At 43.6% G+C, this 25,919-nt stretch overlaps 2 protein-coding genes across 5 annotated transcripts in view; one reads left to right on the top strand and one right to left on the bottom strand.

Annotated features, from left to right (window-relative positions):
• The first annotated feature begins 1,172 nt into the window (after positions 1-1,172).
• On the top strand, positions 1,173-6,883 carry LOC130376802 (uncharacterized). Its single transcript, XM_056583693.1, has 2 exons — positions 1,173-5,311; positions 5,594-6,883. Exons 1-2 carry the CDS (start codon positions 4,265-4,267, stop codon positions 5,795-5,797), a joined length of 1,251 nt encoding a protein of 416 aa, XP_056439668.1. The 5' UTR covers positions 1,173-4,264; the 3' UTR covers positions 5,798-6,883.
• Positions 6,884-7,577: 694 nt separating this feature from the next.
• The window catches only part of riok3 (RIO kinase 3 (yeast)), a 28,640-nt gene continuing 10,298 nt past the window's right edge, over positions 7,578-25,919 (bottom strand). For all 4 annotated transcript variants that reach the window (XM_056583682.1, XM_056583685.1, XM_056583684.1 and 1 more), the window contains 9 exons: positions 21,364-21,473; positions 20,927-21,070; positions 15,708-15,835; positions 14,005-14,187; positions 13,501-13,660; positions 12,363-12,443; positions 12,083-12,172; positions 11,722-11,835; positions 7,578-10,883 (listed from right to left, as the gene is read on the bottom strand). In XM_056583682.1, coding sequence (XP_056439657.1) covers positions 10,770-10,883; positions 11,722-11,835; positions 12,083-12,172; positions 12,363-12,443; positions 13,501-13,660; positions 14,005-14,187; positions 15,708-15,835; positions 20,927-21,070; positions 21,364-21,473 — 1,124 coding nt within the window. In that variant the 3' untranslated portion in view covers positions 7,578-10,769. The remainder of the gene's footprint in view (positions 10,884-11,721; positions 11,836-12,082; positions 12,173-12,362; positions 12,444-13,500; positions 13,661-14,004; positions 14,188-15,707; positions 15,836-20,926; positions 21,071-21,363; positions 21,474-25,919) is intronic.

Here is a 25,919-nt window from a genome sequence, read left to right as displayed (position 1 = left end):
AAGTAGAATTATCTGAGCCATGAATACGCTGCTTTAGAAACCGATTTTATATATTTTTTTAACCGTTGTGATCATAGCAAGATTGGCGCTGGCCTCGTGGCTATGTGTCTTCACAAACATCGATATTGTGATTTTAGTAGGCTACGTCCATGCCGAGTTTGACATTTTGTGTGCTGTACATGTTTACTGAATTAAAAACATAGAGCATGCAATATTAAGCTTAAAGAATAAAGAAATACCACAAGTATTCATAAAATATCTTAATATTTAATTTAACAAACAATGCATTGATTGAACTCTGGGTGGTTATTGTGCAAATTATTAATTCATGGTACATTGTTTTAATTATTTCATAGGAAGAGCTGGAGGACATTTTTACCCCTCATCAGGCACCCTATTAAGGGTAAGTTGAGCACACAGTCATTCACAATACAGCATGATTTGTGTGTGTGTGTGTGGTTGTGTGTGTGTGTGTGTGTGTGTGTGTGTGTGTGTGTGTGTGCATGCATGTGCCCCAGAAATGTAATTTTACAAATTGTTTCTATTTATTTTTTTGCCCTAGGTGTCCCACCATGAGGTGGCTGTGTAAAAGTTGTAGCTTTGCCTCAAATAGAAGGGTTGATCTTTTCAAGCACTACAGACTCAAACATGGAAACAGTGGCCGTACTCAATCCATACCTTGCCTATATGCTAATTGTCCTTGTTCATTTAAGACGTTTAATGCTCTCAAGATCCATCTATCCCGTCATCATGTGGAATCAGTTGCACCAAACGTGGTTGTTTCGTTCAGTTGTCAGCGCTGCAATTTAGCGGCCTTCTCTTCAGAGAAACAGTATTTTGAACATTTACATCATTTGAAGAGGTTTGAAGTTGTGCAGTGTGTATTCAAAGACTGTAGCTTCAGTACAAACATCTATTCAACCTTTTGTTCTCATAAGCACAGGAAACATGGTCAGCACTCACATGAAGACTTTAAACCTGAGGTTTTGAAAACGCTTTCAGATACTCCTGTCTTCCAGCATGATCCAGTGTTTTCTGAACAGGATCCAGAGGTTTTAGTTGAACCATGTGAGGATTTGTCTGAGGTTATAAAGGATAGACTTGGACTGCTGTTTCTAAAGTTGGAGAGTTGTTACAATGTGCCGAACAAGTGCATTGATTAAATTGTAGATGAGTTACAGTTCTTATCCTGCTCCTCATCTGGACCAGTTTTGAGACATGTTGTTGAGTCCACCTTCAAGAAACACAACTATGACTTTGATTCAGCTCTTTTAAGCGATTTGGTGAGCAACTTATGTGAGTCACATCCTATTAGTTCAGCTGTAGGGAAAGATGGTCCTTTTACTACATCATATAGGAGGAGGCAATATATCAAGTCACATTTTTCAGTTGTGGAACCAAAAGAGTACATTCTGAAGAAGAGGGAGAATAAAACATTCCAATATATTCCTATACTGCTAATATTACTACTAATATTTTTTTCTCTTCAGATGAGGATAGATTAAGTCTTATCCTGTACATTGACGACTTTGAAGTCTGCAACCCCCTTGGAACATCCCGGAAGATACACAAAGTTACTGCTGTGTATTGGGTCTTAGGCAACATCCCAGCACATGCAAGATCGGCATTGACGAGTATATACTTAGCAGTGGCGGCTGGTCGTTTTCAAAGTGAGGGAGGAAGGACTGCGCGCTTGGTTGCCATTGGCCTGCTTGCACTGTTGGTGTATGGTGGCATAAGAATGTGAGACTCAAGTTGTTTCAGGGTGTTTTGGTGAACTACAAAATAGAAGGTAGGGAGTTATGTGAACAAAATGTATACAAAGCCACCAGTGGCATCAATGTAATTTGAGAAGGAAAGGATGCAAAGCATATTAGTCAAATCAGGCCTACTATTGATTTGTAAAAGTAAATAAAAAAATCTTCGGCCTATTTTTGCCCTCACTGACTGAAGTTATTTAGCTATGTTTATTTTCAGTTACAATTGCTTGTAATGCTACCAGTAAGTCATGCGTACCTAGCAAACCATGTAGCACTCACAACACTGACGTTGCCATTACTTCTGGTGACCTTGATTTTGGGAAGTGGTCTACCTCTTTCTTTGGTCGCTAACTTAGCACTGTAACTGAATGAATTGAATGCTTTTTGTAATAAGACGTTAACAATGTCCTCCGTTTCCAATGTTTCCATTGTGCATTTAGGATCTCGCTATCGCAGATTTCACTTGCTCTGCGTCTCTCAGACTGAGCACCGCGGCAACGCAGACCGGGTTTGTTATCGACAGCATTGCCAGATTGGGCAGATTTCCCGCCCAATGATAATTCTTCCAGCCTAACATGGTTAAAAGTAGCCCAATTGGGTGGGAAATCGGACCAATCTGGCAACACTGCTCAACATCCAGGGATCCTGCTTATTGGTTCATAGCGCAGACGGATAGATTTTTGCGCGAATCAGACCCCTTAAGGTCCCACCCACTCAGAGGAGGATTTTCCTCCTCTCTCCCATTGAAACCCATGTTATCCACCGGCCGCCAGTACTTTCGGGGAAATGAATGGGAGTGAACGGAAGCGAACGGAGGACGTTCCTCCCTGAAGTAATTGGCGATAGGCGATAGGGGGTGCTAATGTCCCTTTACCCAGGGAAACGAACATTATATATTCAACGGCAATAAAGTAGTCATATTTAAGGGCATTAATTTATTACAATAGTCTGGGCAATCTACATTTTTTATTCTCAACAATGTTAGGGAGGATCTTCCTCCCTCTCCTCAATGGAGAAGCCTCCACTGATACTTAGCCATTCTCTGTAAGGCCAGTGACACCAAACAGTTTGGATTTCAGACAGTGCTAGAGCCACTATTGCGGGATCTTCAAAGCTTAGAGAAAGATGGTCTTTTCATTCCAAGTTTTGGGAAAGTGATCAAAGGCACTGTGGTGAGCGTAGTGGCTGACAATTTGGGTGCTCATGCTGTGGCAGGACTTGTTGAAAGTTTCTCAGGACCTCATGTCTGTCGATTCTGTCTGGGAGAGCGCTCTATGTTTCAGACAACAGAGGTAAGATCAGGAGTTTTTCAGCGAAGAAGGGAAGAGCAGCACACCTTACATGTTCAAACAGCTTTATCGAGTCCTTCTCTTAGTCCGTGCTATGGGGTGAAAAAACGGTCTGACACTATCTGAAAAGCTGTGTTATTTTGATGTGACGTCTGTTTTCCCTCCTGATGTGCTACACGACCTTCTTGAGGGTGTTGTTCCCCTAGAGCTGGCATTGTCACTGAATGCGTTCATCAAGAACAAGTATTTTTCCTTGGTGGAATTCAATGACTTAATTGCTCAGTTCCCTTACAAGTGGACTGACCGAACAAATCGCCCACATTTGGTCACTGCTACTTTCGCTGCAAAAAGATCAGTAGGAGGGAATGCCCATGAAAATTGGTGCCTGCTGCGTCTTTTGCCTTTTTTGATTGGGTTGAGAGTACCTGAGAGTGATCCAGTATGGCAGGTGCTAATGGTTCTGAAGGACATAGTGGAGCTAGTCATGTCTCCAGCTCACACAGAGGAAAGTATCTGTTACTTGGACACCAAGATCGCCGAACACCGGCAAAGATTTCTGGATGTATTCCCCCAAAACAAACTAATTCCCAAACACCACTTCATTGAGCATTATCCTGAGCTCATAAGGGAATTTGGACCATTGTCTGCCTTGTGGACAATGTGCTTCGAAGCGAAGCACAGCTTTTTCAAAAAAATTGTCAGACAGACTGGCTGTTTTAGGAACATACTGTTGTCCCTCGCCAAAAAACACCAACTCATGGTTGCACTGTGTCTCCATGAGAACAGTGCATTCAAACAATCTGTGTCTGTTACCAAAACATCACAAGTGTCATTAGATGTACTAAATGCGGCCATTAAAGACTTGGTGCTGCGCAAGTATCCAAACATCACAATGGTCCATGTCTCAAACAAGGTGGCCATCTCAGGTACAAGCTATGCGCCAGGAATGTTGCTGTGTTATGGTTCAACTGGAGGTTTGCCTGACTTTGCTGAAGTTTCTCAGATCATCTTGGTTTTGGATAGCATAGTCTTTGTTGTCAAACTACTAAATGGATGGTACAATGAGCACCTCAGGAGCTATGAGCTAGAGTACACAGGCAACTTCCAAATAATTGAGCCGAAAGAACTACTTGATTTCTATCCCCTGGCTATGTACACTATTGCAGGACGACGAGTTGTTACCTTAAAACACCACATCAACACCCCCTTTTAAATATGCAATGGACTTTCTTTTTTTCCAGTGTCTTCCTGCCTGCTCAGATGTCCACCCCAGCAAAGCTACGGATCATTTTTGATGATCATACAGTGCACAAATTGCTTCTGCCATCAGGTATCCCCAGTACTCTACAGGATCTCAAGCTTGTCATCCAGAGCACATTCAGCACTCCAGATGGCTTTACTCTGATGTATCAAGATGTGGAGTTTGGGGGTCAGTTCTTCACATTGACGTCTATAGAAGATGTGCAAGACATGGGTACCCTGAAAGTTGTCCAAGTCATTTTAAATCTCAGCGCTGTGGAAGAAGAAGATGACAACTTACCAGAATCAGACGTCATGTCATCCACATCTTTAGCATCCCAGGACACCGTTTTGCTTTCTTCATCATCTGATGAAAGTCCTGCATCATACCGTTCCCGACCATGGCCAAGACAGTTCGATATTCCACCATTTTCCTTTGAAATTCAGCTCTTGCTGGAGGCAGGAAACCGAGCTTACAACGCCAATGGAACTCTCTTAAACAACCCAAAAGTGACAAGAAGCGTTCTCGAGAAATTAGCTGAGATAATGTTTCAATACACAGCTTACCCAACAGGAATCCAAGTGATGCACGTAGTTGAGGCCTTGGCTGAGAAGTATCCATGCCTCAAAGAGCCAGGCTCATTCAATGGCATGTATGGATGGCAACAAAGAATCAAGTATAAAATGACCAATTATCGGGCAAAAGTAAGAGGGCTCCAAATTGCCTGTCCAGAGCTAGAGGTGAACTCTTCAAGAAAGATGACTTCCCGTCCCAAAGGCCTCAAAAGACCCAAAAAGGCTGAAGTAAATTATTTGCCGCCATTGCCACATGGAGAAACAAAAGAAACAATGGAAGAAGAGAGGGTGGTTCTACTCACAGAAGTGAAAAAGACCAACAACAACAAGATTATCAGTGAGAAAATGGAGAAGACCTTTCCATATCGGCGGTTGGAGGTTGTCAACCAGATGCCTGCTGTCCCAGATGTCATGGAGAGATGGCCTGCCCTTTTCTACGAATCTCAGGTAAACGTGAACGCTTGTGCCAAACTTTCATGGCAGTTAGTAGGTCATTAGATATTTTGAAGTAAAATAATTTGGAGGGTCTTAAATCCATTAATGTAGCTTTTAAATGTATATACACACAATTATATGAAATCAACTGGTACATAAATACAATAATAAGTAGAAGTTAAAATATGAGCTTGTAAAAACATTCACATAATATGTGCCATTTTAAAGCTTTTTCATTTCAATGTGTGTGCCTTTGTGTTGTGTGCTTTGTGTCTTTGTTTGTTTGTTTTTTAGGTGAAGGAGGAGTTCAAGAGGATCACAACTATCAACCTGGACCGAACCTTTTTGACTAAGATGGATTTCTACACTCCAAAACTCCTGACTGTTTTCAAGACAAAGGGTGGGACTTCAGGCACAAAAATAAAAAGTGTGTTGGAGTCACTCAATCAGGTAGGAACAGTCCACTGTACTTCCTTCATGAAAGGTGGTGTTCTCTGAATTGAGACGAGCTGAGCCATATCTCTCTGAGCTTTGCGCGTCCTCCCAGTCAGTCAGATCGTCGTGTTGTGTTTAGCAGGATGTTTCCAAGGATGTCATCGAACAAGACATCAAAGACGGTGTGATCAAGATCCTTGTGCTGGGCAGTGCTGCAGAGGGTGCCCCCCCAACTGATGCATGTCATCATTGTGGTTGATGGTACAGAGGTATTGGGTGGTTGTAAAACACTCACCAATGCTTGCATTCTGCTCATGGGCTTTGTGTACTCACTGAATCTCAGTTATCCTCCAAAATTGAAATACACATTTGAAGTGTTTCAAAAGTTGCTTTTGGAGTTGGATGATTTAAAGTTCTCCCCCAAAGTGGATTCTCTGAGAAGGAAACTGTTACAGTAAAAGGGAAATGTGACTACAGCTCATGCAGCAGATGCAATTGACTTAATTGCGAAGTTGTTCATAACTGTTCATGAAAGGCTTTTAGTTATAATAATAATAATAATAATAATACATTTAATTTAGAGGCGCCTTTCAAGACACCCAAGGTCACCTTACAGAGCATATAGTCATCATTCAAAACTATGTAAAACAGACTAGGAATAAAAGGAAAACAGAGGTTAAACATGAAGAATAATAATAAATAATAACACTCAAAGACGCCTAAAGTGAAGGGGGGACCTCACTAACCACCACCAATATGTAGCACCCACTTGGGTGATGCACGGCATCCAATCGGTGCCAGAACGCTCACTACACACCAGCTTGAGGTGGAGAGTTAGGGATGAGGTGGAGAGTGAGGGAAAAGAACATTTAAACACTATCGACCATATTTAAACACTTTCGATCACATTTAAACAATATCGACCACATGTAAACACCATCGCCCATTTTTAACATTATCACCCACATTTAAACACTATGGACCACACGTAAACCCTATGCACCTTGTTCTTTAGTGTAGGTTTGTTTCAGGACTTGAATTACAGTATGTAAAAATGGACCTGTACAGGTTGGTGGCTTTTTTTTTAAAGATTTGCATTCTTTCTTGACTTTGAATTTTATTACTGTGTACTTATAGGTCCATTTACTAAATTCCACTCACCAACGCTTGCATTCTGCTCATTATTTTTGTTTCTGCTTTTTTTTATATCTTATGATTTTATATTTTCATGTAGAAAATGCCCATTTTGTTTGTGTATGTGTTTTGTGGTTTTGAAAAATAAAAAGCAAAATTCTGGATATTGTGCGTCTTCATTTTTTTTTGGGGGGGGGGGGGGGAGATTTAGGTGTGCCCATTTTTAACATTTACTTGGAGTTTTTATGTGGAAATCGTGTACTAGATTTTTACCAGTAATTCTTAATCAAAATATAACTAAGTTAAAAATACTTGCCTTCAGAGGTAAACATTACTTTGGTATTGCTAATAAAAGCTATAAGGAGATCAAAATATAACTAAGTAAAAAATACTTGCCTTCAGAGGCAAACATTACTTTGGTATTGCTAATAAAAGCTATAAGGAGATCAAAATATAACTAAGTAAAAAATACTTGCCTTCAGAGGTAAACATTACTTTGGTATTGCTAATAAAAGCTATAAGGAGATGCAAGTAAATTTTACTTAAAGATTTGCTGTGTTAAATTTACTTAGTATTTCTGTGTGCAATGGGTGGACAAAGTTTTTTTAAGTAAACCCAGCTCCATATTTTTTTCAGTGTAGGCTCCATTCTGATCAGTAGCCTACACAGTTGCAAGACAACAGTAACCTGTTGTTTTACTAGTAGTAGATTTAGCTAATATTTACAAGCCTCCTCTTGATACACTGATATAAAAACGACTGTCTTTCAACCACTTTGAAAAGCTTTCTTTCATCCCTGCGCACCCTTTCTCCTTCCCAATTCTCCTTTCCTCTGTCATCAGATGACAGTGCGGTTCAAATGAAGACACTCTGGCGCTCGGCTCCAGGGCGTGTTCGAGGGGGCGACCACTGGAGCGCCATGTGGGGAGGAGGGGGGGAGGGAGGCGAAGGAGCGGGGGGCGCCTTATCAGTGACGTCCCTCTGTTACACAAACGCTGTTAAAAACAGAAAATGCCGACTCAATTTTTTTTACTTCCATCGTTTGGCGCCCCCTCTGGTGCGGCGCCCCTATGCGCCGCATATAGTGCATACCCACTTTTTGCGCCACTGCCGCAGGATAACAACAAACAGAAACTTGCTCTGGGTCCCGAGATTTGAGTACATGCACAAAGGGGTCACGCGCGGGGGGAGTGCAGTACGACCGTTTGATTGACGTACTTACTGTCCAATGCCACTCGGTGGGTCTGGAAATCATTGGCTGGAGTTTTTCGAGCCCTGCCCGTTCCACACATGATTGACTTGTTTAATTTTCATGTCAGTACTTCTAACTCAGTGGCTGTAAGTGGGTTATGATAAAGATTTCAAGTAATTTTGAAAAAATGGCCAAAAAAGAGAATTCCACCCAACCTTTAAAGCATCCATAAAGTAGCATGCCATGGGACCTTTAATATATATATGATACTATGTGTATGACTTAGTCTTAAAAGTATCAAGGTTGTGTGGTCAGCTCCTGGCTCATCAGAAGAAGTTGGCTGGACACTAAATACGAAATGGACTGTTGCTCTGCTTTCTCAATCGCTATCTGACCACGGGTAAGTGAATCAGAATTACAAACAAAATCAAGGAAATCTAAGTCAAGTTGCGCAAAAAAGAACATCTCGAACCGTCTTTGATTTCATTTGATTTGATATGTACAGATAGTATTACTGAACAGAGAAGGATCTGTAATTAGTTTTTGGTTTTCGCAGCGCAGATAAGAGAAGGACGATTCTACGCATGCGCTCAGACATGGAGGTGTTGTGCGGTGTATCACAACACCACCTAGCCGCCTGACATGCATACCCAATCAAATTCCACACACTTCTGCGTCACCGTATTCGCGCAGATTTCCTCCCGAAAACGCTTGTCTAAACGCGGAGTAAAAAGGGAAGAAGCGACTTTTGCGACTTTTTTTTTATATCTTCCACTCTGGCTACTGTGCTTGGGCTAAATGAAATTAGCCCAAATGGGGGCGTGTCACGACACCTGTCAATCACAATGAAATGGCCGCTTACGCTACTGTGCTTGGGCTGAATGAATTTAGCCCAAATGGGAAGCATATGAAGGGGGCGTGTCACGATATCTGTCAATCAAAATTGAATGGAAGCTTACACTACTCCGCTTGGACTGAATACATTTAGCCCATTCACAGGAAAAAAAACAAGATCTATCATATATCCTGGGTTTTTCTGTCACTTTTTGGTGCTGTTGCTGCTTAGGTTCTACCAAAATTTAAAACAATATGTTCTAAGGTTTTTAATAATATTTTTTCATTTTTACTGTAAAAGGTAGGGAGGGCTTAGCCCTGTTAGCCCATTTATACCAGCCGTCCCTGACTAGGGGGATGTTTTTTTAATTGATATTTACCATTCAATATTGCAATCGCTGCTTTTAGTCCCATAGAAGAACAAGGCAGCGCGGGTGTGTCTGGAATTATACAGGCTTACATAAAACACGTAACCCCCCGCCGGTGAGATCAAAAAGGCGATCAAATAATTGTAATATTACAGATAAATAGGCATAAATACATAATGGTGTGTTCCAGAATCCTCGGACGCCAGCCTTCTGAGTTGCACTTTTGACGTAATTTCCGGTCTCGGAGCATTTATAGTGTTCCTGTTCGTCTTTGTGATTGTGTTATGAAATTTGCTAGCCGTTTTTTATTGTTAGCTACATTAGCTTCCTTAGCAAACCAGCCCTAAAACAAACACAACTTAACATTGTATTGCACGCACAGCAAGACCATGCAATGTATAAATCTGTGACCGGAATAAAGTAGCAATGTAATCAAGTGTGTCTACTCTTAGATTTCCGAAAGATGAAGACAAAAAGGGGGCGTGTCTCCGAGAAATGCGCAAGAAAGCTTTAGACTCTGAAGTTTGACGTCCGAGGATTGAGGAACACACGAGACTGAAGTCTCGGAGGCACGCCCCCTTTTTGTCTTCAACTCTCCAAATAATGTTACAATATCATACGTTTTGTCTTATGAAGGCCAAAAGGTCACAATCCATCTCAGCCCTCATGTTAACCAATGAAGCCCCTCGGATCAATGGTGGACTGGGACAAGAACTGAACCGTGAATAACATCCACACGGAGCACCATCTTCATTTTTATCCAACCAAAAGCTTCAATTGCAATACCAAAAAGGAAAATATATATGTATCAATCACTTCCACAATACAATGGGGTTGTTGTGTAGAATGGGAGTCCCCAGAAGGTTGTGCAGACCCGGGTCCCACTAGAGTCTCTGCCTGGCCCCAGCGGACCACATGGGGACTGAAAATTAACTACCGTAATACAACGGATGTTATGGTCACACAACGCCCCCTGTCAACATAGACACATGCTACTCACACAATCTTCTGTGGACGTTTGAAGATATCAATCACAAAACATGGTTAGAGCTGCAGCCTCCTTCTCCCTGAGTAAGGCTGTTGATGTGGGAGGGAGGGAGAAGGCTGAATTTGGAAATATAAATGGTATATTGCACACAGTGGAAATAGAAGCTCATGCAGACTATATACTGAGTCCTCTAGGAGGACAGAGCTGGAGGAGGACGATAAAGAGGTTGATAGAAGCAGGATGTGATTGACCCATGTTTGCATGCCCTTTGTCTGGTCTCAACTCTGGGCAGTGGAGACAGAAGGGCCCCGAACTAAGCAGGGACCCGTTGGGCTTTGCTGGGGCCCCTCTGGCGCCCCCTGGGGTCGTACAGGCTAGGGTCCAGGTGGTCCCACCTGGATTTCTTTTTTTTGGTTCTCTTCAAAGTGGACGAGGGGGAGGTGCGGTGACCTCTGACCTCGGGGGTCTCCTCGTGGCTTGTGGGTATGGCGGCGCTGTCCTCAGCGACTGGGGGGGGGGGTTAGTCATCTGCGGCATGTTTTAACGGAGGACTTCCGTCCCACGAGGACAGAGGAAAGGTCTTCTTCCCCCGCTTCTGGACGTGGTCCTCGTTACGCTTCTCCAGCGCCTCGATCTGAGGGGACAAACAGAGATCATGGGTCTCCATGGGATCATCTAACGCCACAACATGGGTCTCCATGGGATCATCTAACGCCACAACATGGATCTCCATGGGATCATATATATCGTTATGGAGACATGAAATGATATGGTTATGGGGATATGAAATTACCATATTGTCATACATATCGTTATAGAGATATGAAATGACCAACATTGTGATATATATGGTTATGGAGAGATATAATGAACCGTATCGTGATATTTATGGTTATGGAGAGATATAACGACCCATGTGGTTATATATATGGTTATGGCGAGGTTACAGTAAATGAGCCATATAGTGAAATATATGGTTCTGGAGAAATTATAGTAAATTACCCATATCGTATGAAATGAACCATGTCGTGTTTTTTATCGTCAGAGATATGAAATGACCCACATCATGACAGAAGATTTGTCTGCATCTCTCAGATGTTCATAAAAGGAAGCCAACACTCAATGTTGAAGTCAAGATACAGAAGAACCGGTAGGCTGGTAGGGCTCTAGTCATCTGTCATGATACGACCGTAGGATGGTAGGGCTCTAGTCATCTCTCATGATACGACAGTAGGATGGTAGGGCTCTAGTCATCAATCATGATACGACCGTTGGATGTTAGGGCTCTAGTCATCTCTCATGATACGCCAGTAGGATGGTAGGGCTCTAGTCATCAATCATGATACGACTGTAGGATGGTAGGGCTCTCGCATCCCTCATGTGCCTCATGGTCCCCAGCGGACAACACCCAACAATCGGGGCCACCAGCATGGAAAACTGAAGGGATGTGCTCCTACACCACAGTGTTGTACCTGAGCTAAGAACTCAGCCTCGTCCTCTTCATTGATCGTGAGGTCGAGTCCCGTCACACAGTTGAACAGCTCGTACACACTCATCGCCTCGGCCACGCCCCTCTTCTGGAAGAACTGGACACACACACACACACACACACACACACACACACACACACACACACACACACACACACACACACACACACACACACACACACACACACACACACACACACACACACACACACACAGAATTTTTGCCATTTAACATTGACACTGGTAGTAAAGGGGCTAATTATCGTTCGGCATGAATGTGGACCATCAATCACACCTCACTGAATAAGATGACAAATGTCAACCAATCAAAAGAGGGCGTTACCGTAGAAACGTTCGTGCAGTCTCTGAAGAGGAACTGGAGTCCATGAGGATGGCTGGGCTCCACAGACTGACTGACGTCAATCAGCCACACCTAACAAACACACACACACACACACACACACACACACACACACACACACACACACACACACACACACACACACACACACACACACACACACACACACACACACACACACACACACACACACACACACACACTTAGAGAGCGGCCGTGGGAAGAGGCGTGACACATGGCGACACTCTGCAGCTGAGCCTACCTGGCCCTGGTGCCAGAGCATGTTGTATTCACTGAGGTCGGCGTGGACCAGGTTACACTCCTGGTACAGCTGCTGCATCATCTGGAGGGAAGAGAGCGGCAGAGTCATCCTTCTTGTGTTTGGTCTGAGAAGCAGAACATGGGGTATGAACTAGGGCTGGGCGATTAATCGAATTTTGATCACGATTTTAGCGTCAAACGATAACCAAACTAATAAATCGAATTTTCAATTATTATTATTTTATTTTACATTAAATGTTTTATAGAAAGTTCAGAACAGTTGGATACATATCTCTACATTATTTTAGATTTTAATTTTTTTCCCATTTTGTGTATTATTTAAGGCGAAACTTCAAAGTTCTCAGTTACAAAGTGTTTTTTGGGACTGCGATGCTGAATAAATATACCATGTTTCAAACTCAAAAACAATTGTTTGGATAATCGTGATTTAAAGATTGACCAAAATAATCGTGATTATGATATTTTTCCATAATCGACTGTTAGCCTTAGCCCAAACACAGCACTGTTAGCCTTAGCCCAAACAGCGGACTGTTAGCCTTAGCCCAAACACAGCACTGTTGGCCTTAGCCCAAACACCGGACTGTTAGCCTTAGCCCAAACACCGGACTGTTAGCCTTAGCCCAAACACAACACTGTTGGCCTTAGCCCAAACACTGGACTGTAACGCTGCGTTCACTCTGCATCCGTCCGTTGACGGATCTCATTGACTTTGCATGGGGCGCTCTCGAAATGCATTATGGGTACGTCCTTTCTGTCGGCTCCGTTGCCTGCGTCAAAAATTTGAGATTTTTTTTAATTTTCGGGCAGCAACGGATCCGTTGGCCAATCAGATCACATCATCCGTCGACGGACTTGTGCAGTGTGAACGCGGCGTTAGCCTTCGCCCAAACAGCAGACTGTTAGCCTTAGCCCAAACAGCGGACTGTTAGCCTTAGCCCAAACAGCGGACTGTTAGCCTTTACCCCAGTTCTGCCTCAGGGAACCTTTGCTCATAGGTAGAGCTTATGGGCAGAGCGAACAAATCAATGCTCCTTACATAAATTGCCTACACTAGCTTGAATACTAGAGGAGTAGGTAGTAGTGAATCATAGTAAGGTGATGCTATTGGGTGTACTTACCTGTAGGACTTGGTAGTACGCAGTCTTCATGTCTGCTGCACCCAGCATGGTGTCCTTGAGTTTGGGTGCGGGGACGTGGTCTTTACCAATGAAGGACAACACAAGGATGTGTTTCCTCAACAGGGCCACCTCTGGACAGGGGATCCCAGCCTTCTTCATTCTGAGAGGGACCAGAGGGAGGGAGGGGAGGGAGGGAGGGGAGGGAGGGAGGGGAGGAAGGGAGGGACCAGAGGGAGGGACGAGAGGGAGGGAGGGAGGGAGGGACGAGAGGGAGGGACGAGAGGGAGGGAGGGGAGGAAGGGAGGGACCGAAGGAAGGGACGAGAGGGAGGGAGGGACCAGAAGGAGGGAGGGACGAGAGAGAGGGAGGGACCAGAGGGAGGGACCAGAGGGAGGGAGGGACGAGAGGGAGCAGCATTGATAAAGGTTGAAGCAACATGGATTGATGCAGTATTAGGAGAATGAATACGCAGCGTGGGTTGTGGCAGTACATCACCACCACTACCTGGCCAAGTTGTGCATCTCTTTCTCTGCCCACAGCCGGATGATCTTGCGTGGGTTGAGTTTGCTGAAGCGGTCCTTGAATCGGTAGTCGTCTTTAATGTAGCGGTCCCGGTTCTTGAATTCATTCAGCGTGGTTTTGAACACCTTCAGTACCACCTCTTCTGGCACGGGCTGCTCCTCCAACCTGGACACACACAGAATCAGGCTGATGACACTCCACCTACAGGGGACTACAGGAGGACTAGTGCTGGCTGATTACACTCCTCTTACAGGGGACTACAGGAGGACTAGTGCTGGCTGATTACACTCCTCTTACAGGGGACTACAGGAGGACTAGTGCTGGCTGATTACACTCCTCTTACAGGGGACTACAGGAGGAATAGTGCTTGCTGATGACACTTCTCCTACAGGGGACTACAGTAGGAATAGTGCTGGCTGACTGTGTGTCCGCCTATAACAAGCCTCAATTGCCCCACCTCCCACAAAGTGATTGATCGAAATCCTGTTCCACCAGACTGGTCTGCATCAAACAGTAGATATTAGGGGTGTAACAGTACACAAAAATCTCGGTTCGGTACGTACCTCGGTTTTGAGGTCACGGTTCGGTTCATTTTCGGTACAGTAAGAAATCAAAATGCTAAATATAAATGTGCTTCATAACATGTGCTTCAAGTTGTTCATAACACACTTTTGTGCTTTTTACAATAGGAACTTTAGACAATACAAAGCTAGAATTCTGCTCAAAAATATATAGATTCTGAAATGTAGAAATAAAAATAAATAACATTGGCTCAGACTGTTTTTTTTTTAAATGTATTATCTAATGTGCAACAATGAACAATTGCAACACTAAACAGTTTCAAGTGGTTGCTCAGATTAATTTTTCCTCCCCCCCCCCCCCCCCAATCTTTAGCCCTGATGACTTTCACTCAATCTTTATCCTTATCTTTAAAAATCAGCCTATCCACATTATTTGCAGGATAATAATACCCACAATTTGAGTGTACATACGTTGTACCCTACATGTTACTCCTGTATACCACAATGCAATGCGGCCGTGTTTTTCCGAGGAGAAGAAGAAGCTGAATAACCGCGAAAACGAATACATTTAATGATGGAGACTCCGGCTATCGTTTAGAAATGTCAACAATTTATTTGGGATTTAACATTGAATATTTAACATTCAAAATGAAAGTTAAATATCCAGCTTTCCTCGTGAGTGCCCGGTTTGTTTACATGATGTGGTTGCATCTGTCTGCGTCACAGAAATACCCGGCGCATTTACTGACGCAAAGGACGTTTAGAAATGTTCAGCGTAGTGTACGAATTCTCGTTTGTTCGTTCCCTAAATAGTGCACTATATCATGAACATTATATAGGGAATAGTGAGTGAATAGGGAACGGTTTCGAACACAGCGACAGCGGCCGCAGCATGTTCCACACATGCGGTCCTCTACTTAATATGTCCGTATGGAAACTCGTTCGGTACGCCTCCGTACCGAACCGAGCACCCCGTACCGAAACGGTTCAATACAAATACATGTACCGTTACAAGATATAAATCTAAAGTCTGAGTACTGGACTAAACCCCCCTCGTAGTGTGGCTAGATTCAATGGGAGTCCCTTTGGATAAAGACTGATCAATGAACACATAGTAAGATGGAGAACATGGGGGAGTTGAAGCCTGTCTCTCTGCTCACGTACATTCCTCCGTTGGCGTGGAACACCACCGACTCCTTGCCTGTGCTGATGCAGCCGTTGATGCGCTCCAAAGTGCCGGCACTCACCATCTTGTACATCAACAGACGGGTGCGGGGGTCCACTGCTTGCTCCTGGAGGAAAGAGAGAGAGACAGAGAGAGACAGAGAGAGACAGAGAGAGAGAGAGATAGACAGAGACAGAGACAGAGACAGAGAGAGTGTGTTTATTTGATGGTTGGTGTGTATCTCTCTGAGGGTTTGTGTGTATCTCTGAGGGTTTGTGTTTATCTCTTAAGGATGGGTCAGAATATTAGATTATTCGTTCCCGAGGGTCAAAGTCGATTTTTAACATTTGGACTGTTAACATTTTATCCCATTCAAATAAACAAGAATTAACGGACAGAACAAATTTTGGATAGGTGTCCAAGGCATGGTTCTTGCACCATTTTTAAAGTCAAATTTAAGACTTTTTAAGACCTTTTTAAGACCAACAGATACATAAATTAAGACCCAAAAAATGTCTGAACAATTATTTGATAGAAAAGGGAATTTATTGAGTCACTTATACACATCAACCGTAGCTGTAGTACTAGCAGTAGTATTAGTACTCTTGCAAAGTTATCTCGGAAGCGCGCAGACACGACGATACGCAAACACATGAACCCACCCGTGTCACTCATAATCACCCATGTCCCGGACACGCTGGGGTTGATATGTTACCGGACTACTGTAACTACTACGGAGTGATAACAAAAACATGAATCAGGCAATCTATCCACCGTCCTTGACAGCGGTCAAGTTTGGTGTGCGGAGTGGACCAATTGCGAACTACTGCAGCTGCTCTAAGTTAAACCCCAAACTAATCTGAATAAGTGTATGCATGTCGATTATAGCGGACTACACCACCTCTTCTGCAGCCGAATAGAATTATATTCCGAACAGATAATTGTATTCCGATTGAGGCGTATATATGATCCTTTTCGATTCCGATTGAGCTGGTTTTCCACATCTATGCGGATCAGATGGGTCCATGTAAACACGGCTGACAGTGATCACACACACACACACACACACACACACACACACACACACACACACACAGGCTTTGACGCCGAACTTCGTTATTCGAATATAATTTGAATATCAAAAAATAAATCAAAATCGGAGGAGAACTAGACGCAGTCTATTCAGTGAATCAAGTATTGATTAGACAGCGATTTATTAGACACCTAATAAACCGTCGGAACACGCAGGACCGGTAACCATAGCAACGCCGGTAAACAAACCCTGCAATGCCCAATCCAGGTCTTACTGAAGGAATTTAAGGGTCAAAATATTAATAAAAAATATTAGAATATATTCAAATATTAATATTAATAAACAAGCAAACCTCGAATATGATTTTGGGGCAAAAGTCAAAGCCCTAATTAATTTACTGTTTGGAATACTTACATTAAAATGATCCAGCATGAACTGTGATCCATAGTACCGCGATATGACATGGCTGTCGGTGTCGTCCGTGGGCCAGTACCTCACATGGATATCCATCTGTTTGCTTTTAGTGGTTTTGTTCATACTCTCATCGAACATGAGGACGTACTGTTTATCGTTTATGCTGCGTGACAGCTCTCTTTTTATGAAAGATGCAATGCCGTATTTGGCAAGATAGACCGTTTTGTTTTCACATCAGGTGAACGACTTCGCAAACTCAGAATCTGGGAACATAGTAGCCAAGACGCTACTAATGTCCTCGTTCGATTTGAAGGAATTATGTGTGGAGAACCCACAATACCTCCGCCTTCTGGGTTTCTGGTGGCGACACAAAGCCGGTTAACGCCGTCTGATGTGAAGTACTAGCCACGGATGCTGAACTTTTCAGTCCACTTCTTTCAAATAATACGGGCATCGGTGTAGTCCCGCTAGCTGCCACGGAGTATCGGATATATTTCTGCGACCTCATGTGGGACTCAAGAGCTTTTTGCTCCCATGGTCCCTAGTATGAATGCCTTTCGGGATAAACGACACCTTGCCTCGTAGTCACCTGCCTTCTCCAACCACCCCCGAAACTTATCCTCCTCAAACCATTTGCACCGTCCCATCCTGAAAGTAGCGCAAGTTGGCCTAATGATGTCAACCATCACTAGCTAAAAGTAGCGCCAGCAAGTTAGCCTACTGATGACTGATGTCAACGTTAACGTAACGTAAAACTCCTGAAAATGCCGTAATTAAAAGACACATGTGATTTGTTGTGTGCGACAATTTCCCCTAGTCTTAAAAAACCCTCTGCAAAATGTAATACCTAGAGCAAATTTACAGTAAATTTAAGACAATTTATGGCCTTAATTTCACACAAAAAAAAAGTAAGACTTTTTAAGGACCCGCGGGAACCATGCAAGGGCATTATCCTGCTTATACCATGGTCACTTGCCATAGAAAATAAATGAAGACCATTCATTTGTAGGGGGATATTTGTTTATCAATACGGCGGATGGGCGCGCAGAATTATCACCATAAGAAAATTTGTTTGACCGGTTGCCATGGTTATCTCCGTGTGGTTGATTTGCAGTTGTGGTGTTAACTAGCGATGTTGTCAGTTTACTGTTACATTAAACTGTAATCAGAAAACGCAGTTATATGCTATAGACCAGTCATACTCAAGTAGCGCCCCGCGGGCCTTTTGTGGCCCGCGGGGTGTCTATTAATGGCCCTCGAGCTGTTTTGAAAAGTTTTTTTAATTATTAAAAAAAAAATAATAATAATAATCGTGCTGGGCGCTCTTATTTTGAAACCGCGCGCCGCGATCTCAATACGAGGCTGGGGGTTGCAACGATAAACAGATAGCACTCCAGCCCACAGACCGCTCCAGCCCTCCCAAACTCGAGGCAGACAGTCCATCTCAGCAGCAGTCAAGGCCGATTTAGGGTCGTTTTAGACGCAGAGACGCAAGCACGTAATTTACACAAGGGACTTGTTTTAGACAAGTTTTGATTTACGGTTCCTTTAAGGTTCCTTAAGGATTGCGCGTGTTGCAAGGGGATTCTCCGCCAGAACAGTAGGGGGAGCAACGAACGAATCTGTGGGCGTGGAAGTGGAAATCGCTGGCCTATATATATTTATAATTATCATAATTCGTTCTTGTGTTTTCTTCTTCTCCTTCTTCAAAATTCTTCATTCGCTTCTGTCACAGCCTTTTAAAAATGGCGCTATTATGCTGTAAAACCGGAAATGTGAGACTCCTGAAAGGATGTGGTTAGCTGGCCAATCACAGTCTTTGCGAGCTGCGTAGGGCCGTAGTGTTTTAGTCGCATAGTCAGGAATTTTGGCCGACGCACTTAAGCACGTAAGGGGGGATATTTTACCGCGCAAGGGGGGGTTATGTATCTTACGTGCTTACGCGTTACGTCTAAAACAGAGCATATATCGGCCTCAGTCACACGTATACCGACCGGCCCCTTGAGTCACTGAAAAATAAATTTGTGGCCCCTCATCATTTCTACTTGAGTACCCCTGCTATAGACCCTATATTATCTGTGGTATAAAGGCTGTGACGAATTTCAAATGATACATACGTACTCTTTATGTTAAAAGTAAAGGCCGTCGCGATTCAGCCTTTATACCACAGATACTGTAGGGACTATAGCATAAAACCACGTTTTCGGATTACAGTTTAATTAGGGTGACCAGATTTGAGTTTGTGAAAAAGAGGACACTTCGTCGCGGGGGGGGGGGGGGGGGGGGGGGGGGGGTATTTTTTCTTTAGTTCGTCCGTGAACTTACATTTACGTTTAGGCATGGCTGCAGATGCAATGTGCTGTTGTAAACAGAGTGGAAGCGGCAAGGTGCTCAATGTTGCCAGATTAGAAATGGCAAAGTAACGTACCAAAGGCTCAAAATGGTCGTATTTGGAGGATAATTATCGTGGCTCTGGCAACCCTGAGATCGGTCGCCCAATGACAGACTCTCTCTACAGTCAGCTCGCGCAAGAAGGTGGAACGTAAGGGAGATACCATTTCCAGAACTTGGAAGGCCGCAATAACCATAGACATATACAATGGTAATAACTAGTAGGTTATGTGAAAGACCCAGAAACACAAATATGCGACGAGGCAAAAACAAATATGCGACGAGATAATGTCCGAAAACCGGACATTATCATCAATTAATAAAACCCCCCCGGACGCCCCGGACGGGACGTAAAAAGTGAACATGTCCGGGGAAAAGAGGACGTTTGGTCAGCCTAGTTTAATGCATTTTTCACAATCTACCAGCTCTCGTTTCGAGGGCTGAACAGACAATTTGACTGGAACTACGTAGCAGGTAGTTGTTGTTTTGCGTTTAAGATATTAAGCGATTTCTTGCTGATGATCCATGGCTGCCTTTGTGAATGTCGGCACACATCGAATAATCGATTATTCGTTCATACCAACCACCGATTATTCAACCATGAAAAATCTGAGTTATTCACATCCCTAGTATCTCTGTGTATCTCTCTGATGGTTCGTGTGTATCTCTCTGATGGTTTGTGTGTATCTCTGAAGGTTTGTGTGTATCTCTCTCTGATGGTTTGTGTGTATCTCTCTCTGATGGTTTGTGTGTATCTCTCTCTGATGGTTTGTATGTATCTCCCTCCGATGGTAGGTGTGTATCTCTCCGTGTATCTCTCTGATTGTTGGTGTGTATCTTCGTGTATCTATGTGTGTATCTCTCTGAAGGTTTGTGTGTATCTCTCCTGTAGTTTGTGTGTATCGCTCTGATAGTTTGTGTGTATCTCTCTGATGGTTTGCATTTATCTCTCTGATGGTTGGTGTGTATCTCTCTGATGGATGGTGTGTATCTCTCTGGGCATCTCTACGATGGTTGGTGTGTATCTCTCTGATAGCTTGTGTGTATCTCTCTGATGGTTTGCGTGTTTCTCTCTGTGTATCTCTCTGATGGTTTGCGTGTTTCTCTCTGTGTATCTCTCTGATGGTTTGCGTGTTTCTCTCTGTGTATCGATGGTTGGTGTGTATCTCTGTGCATTTCTCTGATGGTTGGTGTCTATCTCTCTGTGTATCTTTCTGAGGATGGTTGGTGTGCATCTCTCTGATGGTTGGTGTGTATCTCTCTGATGGTTGGTGTGTGTATCTCTCTGATGGTTGGTGTGTATCTCTCCGATGGTTGGTGTGTATCTCTCCGATGGTCGGTGTGTATCTCTCCAATGGTTGGTGTGTGATGTGGCCATACCGCAGTGGAGTGCTCCTTCTTGTCGTGCAGCCTGGCACTCCGCCGCTGCTCGCTGTGGCAGTGCTGCTTCAGGGAGTTGAACACCTGGTTGGACAGTTTCAGGTCCATGCCTAGCCCATCGCCCACCAGCACCTCCGGAGCAAACTGAAGAAAAAGAACGCAGGGGTGAGCGGAGCCCAAACTGAACAACAAGAACCAGGGGGTGAGAGGGTCCCAACTGAAGAGAACAAGAACTAGGGGTCCGAGAGGAGCCAAACTGAACAGAACAAGAACCAGGGGGTGAGAGGGGCCCAAACTGAACAACAAGAACCAAACAGGGAACCGGAGAGAGGAAGGAGGAGAGCAGAGAGGAAAGACAGCTGAAAAATGCATAATCTGCCCAAACCTTTGTGTATGGCTGACACAAACACAGAAGAGACGTTTTGTGGATCTCTTACATTGTCCATGCGGGCGGTGTTCTTGCGTCCACACAGCACCTCATCATGTTTGGTGGTGATGTTTTTTCCTTTTCCTGTGAAGCCCTTGCGTGGCGTCACCTGAGGCTTATCTGGAGGATCAGGAAGGGGAAGGGGGGTAAGACAGAACAGTGAACCACAACGGAGAGAGCCAATTCATCGCATTGCTTCACCAAATACGAGCATCACAAGTTCCTTTACAGCTGGAAATACACTGGGAGGAACGTCTTGGAAACGGATTACATGTGTTCTCAGATTACTAGGGCTGGCCCGAATGCCATTTTTCAGGCTTCGAATACTCGTTGGTATTTCCGAGCGAATATTCGAATACTCGTTCCAGAAAAAAACACCATCAAAAACAACATTAACAATCCCTATATACTCCCTGGAACCGATTTTGACAGTATCTGCATATTTTGTTGAAGATTTAATAGCTTTTGAACGTTAATTAGTAGGCCTAAGTAGGTTGAAGTTCCTTAGTTATTCCCCGTGAAAGCGAACAGCTGTTGCTCCGTTCCAAATCAGCTGTTCTCTGCCATCTCAGCCCTTACGGGAGCTTTTCAATTCATCCTGGAACGTGCATCTTTTCAGGGAATTTGTACAATAAATCCATAACAAATGAATATTGATTGTCTTATGTGTCCATATTATATCCATTATATTGACCGGTTATTCCCAAGACGCTCACGCTCTGCAGCAAGCCAGTCACAGTTGATTGGCGCGGCGCTGTACAGCGAACGTAAACAAACAACTAAGCTAAGGTTTTTAAGTATTACTTTTCCTCCAGAGATCCGGCTATTGTTGTGTTATGAAGTAAAGGGAAACAAGATATCTATTCTTCCTCCACCTCTCTCGCTTCTCTGCTTGGTGTCGCTGACGCTTATAGTTTGCCTCCCTCGCTCTGGTAACATGACGTACGTGAAAAAAAAAAAAAACCGAAGCTCTGAATTCTGATTTAAGCTTCGAATACTAATTTTCCGAACGAGTATTCGAATATTCGAATAATTCAGGCCAGCCCTACAGATTACATATCAGACAAATGCATAAAAGACATGCTTTTGTCAGAACGTCATAAGTAACGTCATAATAAGTCACTATATCGTATTATGATACAGTGTTTGCTGTCAGTGGACAGTATTTTACATTCTTGACCAGTGTTTCTCAACAGTGGTGCCGTCTGACATACTTAGGGGTGCTGCAGAAACGTGGCTGACACTAGTTTAATATAGTAAATTTGAAATAAATGAATGCATCATTTTGGAATTTTTCTTTTAGCGATAGCATACAGCTAGGGTAAGTTAATCAAGGCATACATCAGAGAAAATAGTTTGGATGGGAAGGTTTACGTAAAGGCACGTAAGAGCTTCCGAACCTAACCCTTGAAGGTAGCATTATTTACAGCGCGCGATATCGGATGAGTTGTCATAGCGTTGTGCAGCGGTTAATTAGCCAGCAACATGGACAGGTTTGGAAAAGAAAAGCTCCACACTCTGATCTCTGAATCTGAGCCCTCAACATCGTCATCGTCTGGTCAGTCAGTGAAGGAGGTAGACACCTCCAGCAAGATGAAGAAACGACAGTATGATGACAATTACCTCACGTTTGGATTTATCTTCAATGGAGAGCTGTCATGTCCTCTCCCCCTGTGCCCGTTATGTGGTATGAAATTGTCCAACCATGCTATGGTACCCAGAAAGTTGAAAAGACATCTGACAACAAATCACCCATCACATGCCAACCAAAGTAATACTTTGTTTGCTTGAAAAGCGAACAAATGCACTGAAGGCCAGCAACCTGGTAGCCGAAATAATAGCTAAGGCTAAAAATCCTCACACCATTGCCGAATCAATAATAGAGCCAGCTTGAACTGCTATTGCAAACAAAATGATAGGCCCACAAGCAGCTAAAGAGATCACAAAGGTACCACGTTCGAACTCTACCATTGGAAGGCGTATAAATGACAGGTGGGCAGACATAGAAGACGTGGTCATAGAGAAAATAAGGCTATATGGGGAAATTCTCTCTGCAAGTTGATTTGTCAACAGACGTGAGTGGCCACGCACAACTTTTGGGATTTGCGAGATTTATTGAAGGAGGAGAAATTCGTGAGAATTATTTATTTTGCAAGTGTTTGACGCACAAAACAACTGGAGAGGAAATATACCGTGTAACAACAAAGTACCTTCAACAGGGAGGTCTAAGTTGGAAAATTTGTATCAGTGTCTGCACTGATGGAGCTACTGCGATGGCCGGAAATGTCAAACAGCAGGATCAGAGGGCAAAACCAAAATGTTCACACAACGCATTGTTTCCTTCACCGGGAGGCACTGGTTGCCAAGACTTTAACCAAAGATCTTTCAGATGTACTGGACAGGGCATTGGACAGAGTTAATTTCATAAAGGCGCGACAGTTTAAGTCTCGTCTTTTTTCCAATCTATGCGAGGAAATGGGAGCCGAGCATCAGAGCTTGTTGCTGCACACGGCTGGCTCTCACGTGGAAAGTGCTTGGACCAACTGCACGAGTTAAGAAAGGAACTCGGATGTATATATGCAGAGAATACTGCATATAAAGAGTTCATTGTAGATGCGTATTGGTGTGCGAAACTCTTAAATATATGGTGGCCGATATATTTAAGAACCTCAAAGAAGGAAAATCGACTAAGCTCATCCGACAAATTGCATGGCTTCAAGTCTAAACTCACTCTCTGGCGTTCTTGTGTGAAACAGGGGAGAGTTGACATGTTTCCCCTGTACAGTGCACATTCAAACAGGAAAATGAATTCCGGCCTCATCTCTCATCATCTGCAAACCCTTGATGAGAGATTTAATTAGATTTAAGTATTTTCCAGCTGAGACCTTTGCTTGTTTTGACTGGGTCCAGTTACAGGGTTTCCCCAGGTTTGATCAACCCAAATTTAAGACTTTTTTTGGACTTTTTTAAGACCACTTCAATGAAAATTAAGACCTACATCGCACCCATTAAGCAGTCGTAAAACGCGGTCGTGCATATGTTATTCATGTTTTTTTGGAACATATGAAACATTCATGTCAATACATTAATGAATGTGCCAAAGGATAAGTGTGCACTCACCAATCAAAGAGCCAAACTGAGGGCCTAACTCAAAGCCTAGAGGCCTGATGTCTCTTAAGACCATGTACCCAGAAATGATAATAAAAGATTAAAAAAACAATACACAAAGTGATGGTGTGAAAGTGTAGCTGTATTTTTGGTTTAAATATCAAACTTTCAACACACAATATAAAATATAAACAAACAAACTCTTTTCAAATTGCTGTAGTTTCTCAGCATTCAAATTTCCTCAACCATTTCAATGAATCCACCACTTGCCTCGTTGACCTCTTTTACTAACTCCTTCGTAATGTATGGAGCCAGCCCGAACCCTAACCCTGCGTTCACACCAAAAGATGCAAAAAGTTACCGCGCAGCACGATCCCATTCAAAGTGAATGTAGAGACGCGTTGCTGCTTTGCTGCCGCAACACTTGCTGCCGAGAAAACCGGCAGCAAAATTTGATTTGCGGCGCGGCAAAATCTGATTTGCAGCGCAGCACGCCCGTACCCGCTGCCGGGCACGGGCGGCGGGCGCGTTCACGTATTTTGCGGCGCGTCAAAAGGCTGCTCGAGTTGAAATATTTCAACTTTTCGGCAGCAAACGCGTGATGACAGCCAATCAGCGTAGCGTTGCCACTGAGGCGTTGCCACTGAGTGACATGCCGTAACAGCCAATCAGTGTTACTCCCTTGGAGTGACCTAGAGTTCACTACCGTTACATTTATTTAGCAACTCGAAAAAACCCACAAATCAGCATTTTGTAGTGTAGTTGTGTTTACAGTTAAACTAAACTATGAGTATGCTAAAGGGCTAGAATAACAACCCCAAACAAAACCTAGTTGGGTAGCAGGCAGCACCAGCCTTCCAGGCTCCGAATGGTCTCATGAACCCATAAACCCGGGGCATACCGACGTCTCTCCCTCTTCCACAACAGGTAAAGACATGCAATGCTCGTAATGTCGGCCATGGTTGTGAATGAATTCAGAAGCACCACGGGCAAAACTTGCCGTGCCGCGAAACTTCCCGCGCTGCAAAACTCTTGCTGCGCGTCAAAACCTTTGCTGCACCGCAAAACCTTTGCAGCGCCGCAAAACCTTTGCTGCGCCGCAAAACCTTTGCTGCGCCGCAAAACTTTAGCTGCGCAGCAAAACTTCGGCGACAACGCGTTCGGGCAGCAAATATGCATCTTTTGGTGTGAACGCAGGGTAACCCTAACCCGTCCACAGACATGGTGACTAATGTATGATAGTATGCATTATTGGCCCTTAACACTAATATTCGGAAACAACACTGCCTCAAAAGGATATTGGCCTAAGCAACACCAGTAGAGGCTATACTTTTCCCTGAACTTTTTAACGTTGCAAACGTGCAAAAACATAATTATATATTTATGTGGCATTCAGTCCAATGCTTAAAATATAGCTGTGGCATTCAGTAGGCCAATGCTGTGGTAAAGTGTGTAAAG

Source organism: Gadus chalcogrammus, chromosome 23 (genome assembly GCF_026213295.1).
Source record: "Gadus chalcogrammus isolate NIFS_2021 chromosome 23, NIFS_Gcha_1.0, whole genome shotgun sequence".
Taxonomy (NCBI): Eukaryota; Metazoa; Chordata; class Actinopteri; order Gadiformes; family Gadidae; genus Gadus; species Gadus chalcogrammus.
Note: the sequence above shows the minus strand (reverse complement) of the source record. Positions and strands in the feature narration are given on the sequence as shown.

Coding starts and splice junctions, on each gene's coding strand:
- LOC130376802 (XM_056583693.1), top strand. CDS start 4,265: ATGCAATGGACTTTCTTTTTTTCCAGTGTCTTCCTGCCTGCTCAGATG. Junction 5,312..5,593: donor CCCTTTTCTACGAATCTCAG/GTAAACGTGAAC, acceptor TTTGTTTTTTAG/GTGAAGGAGGAGTTCAAGAG.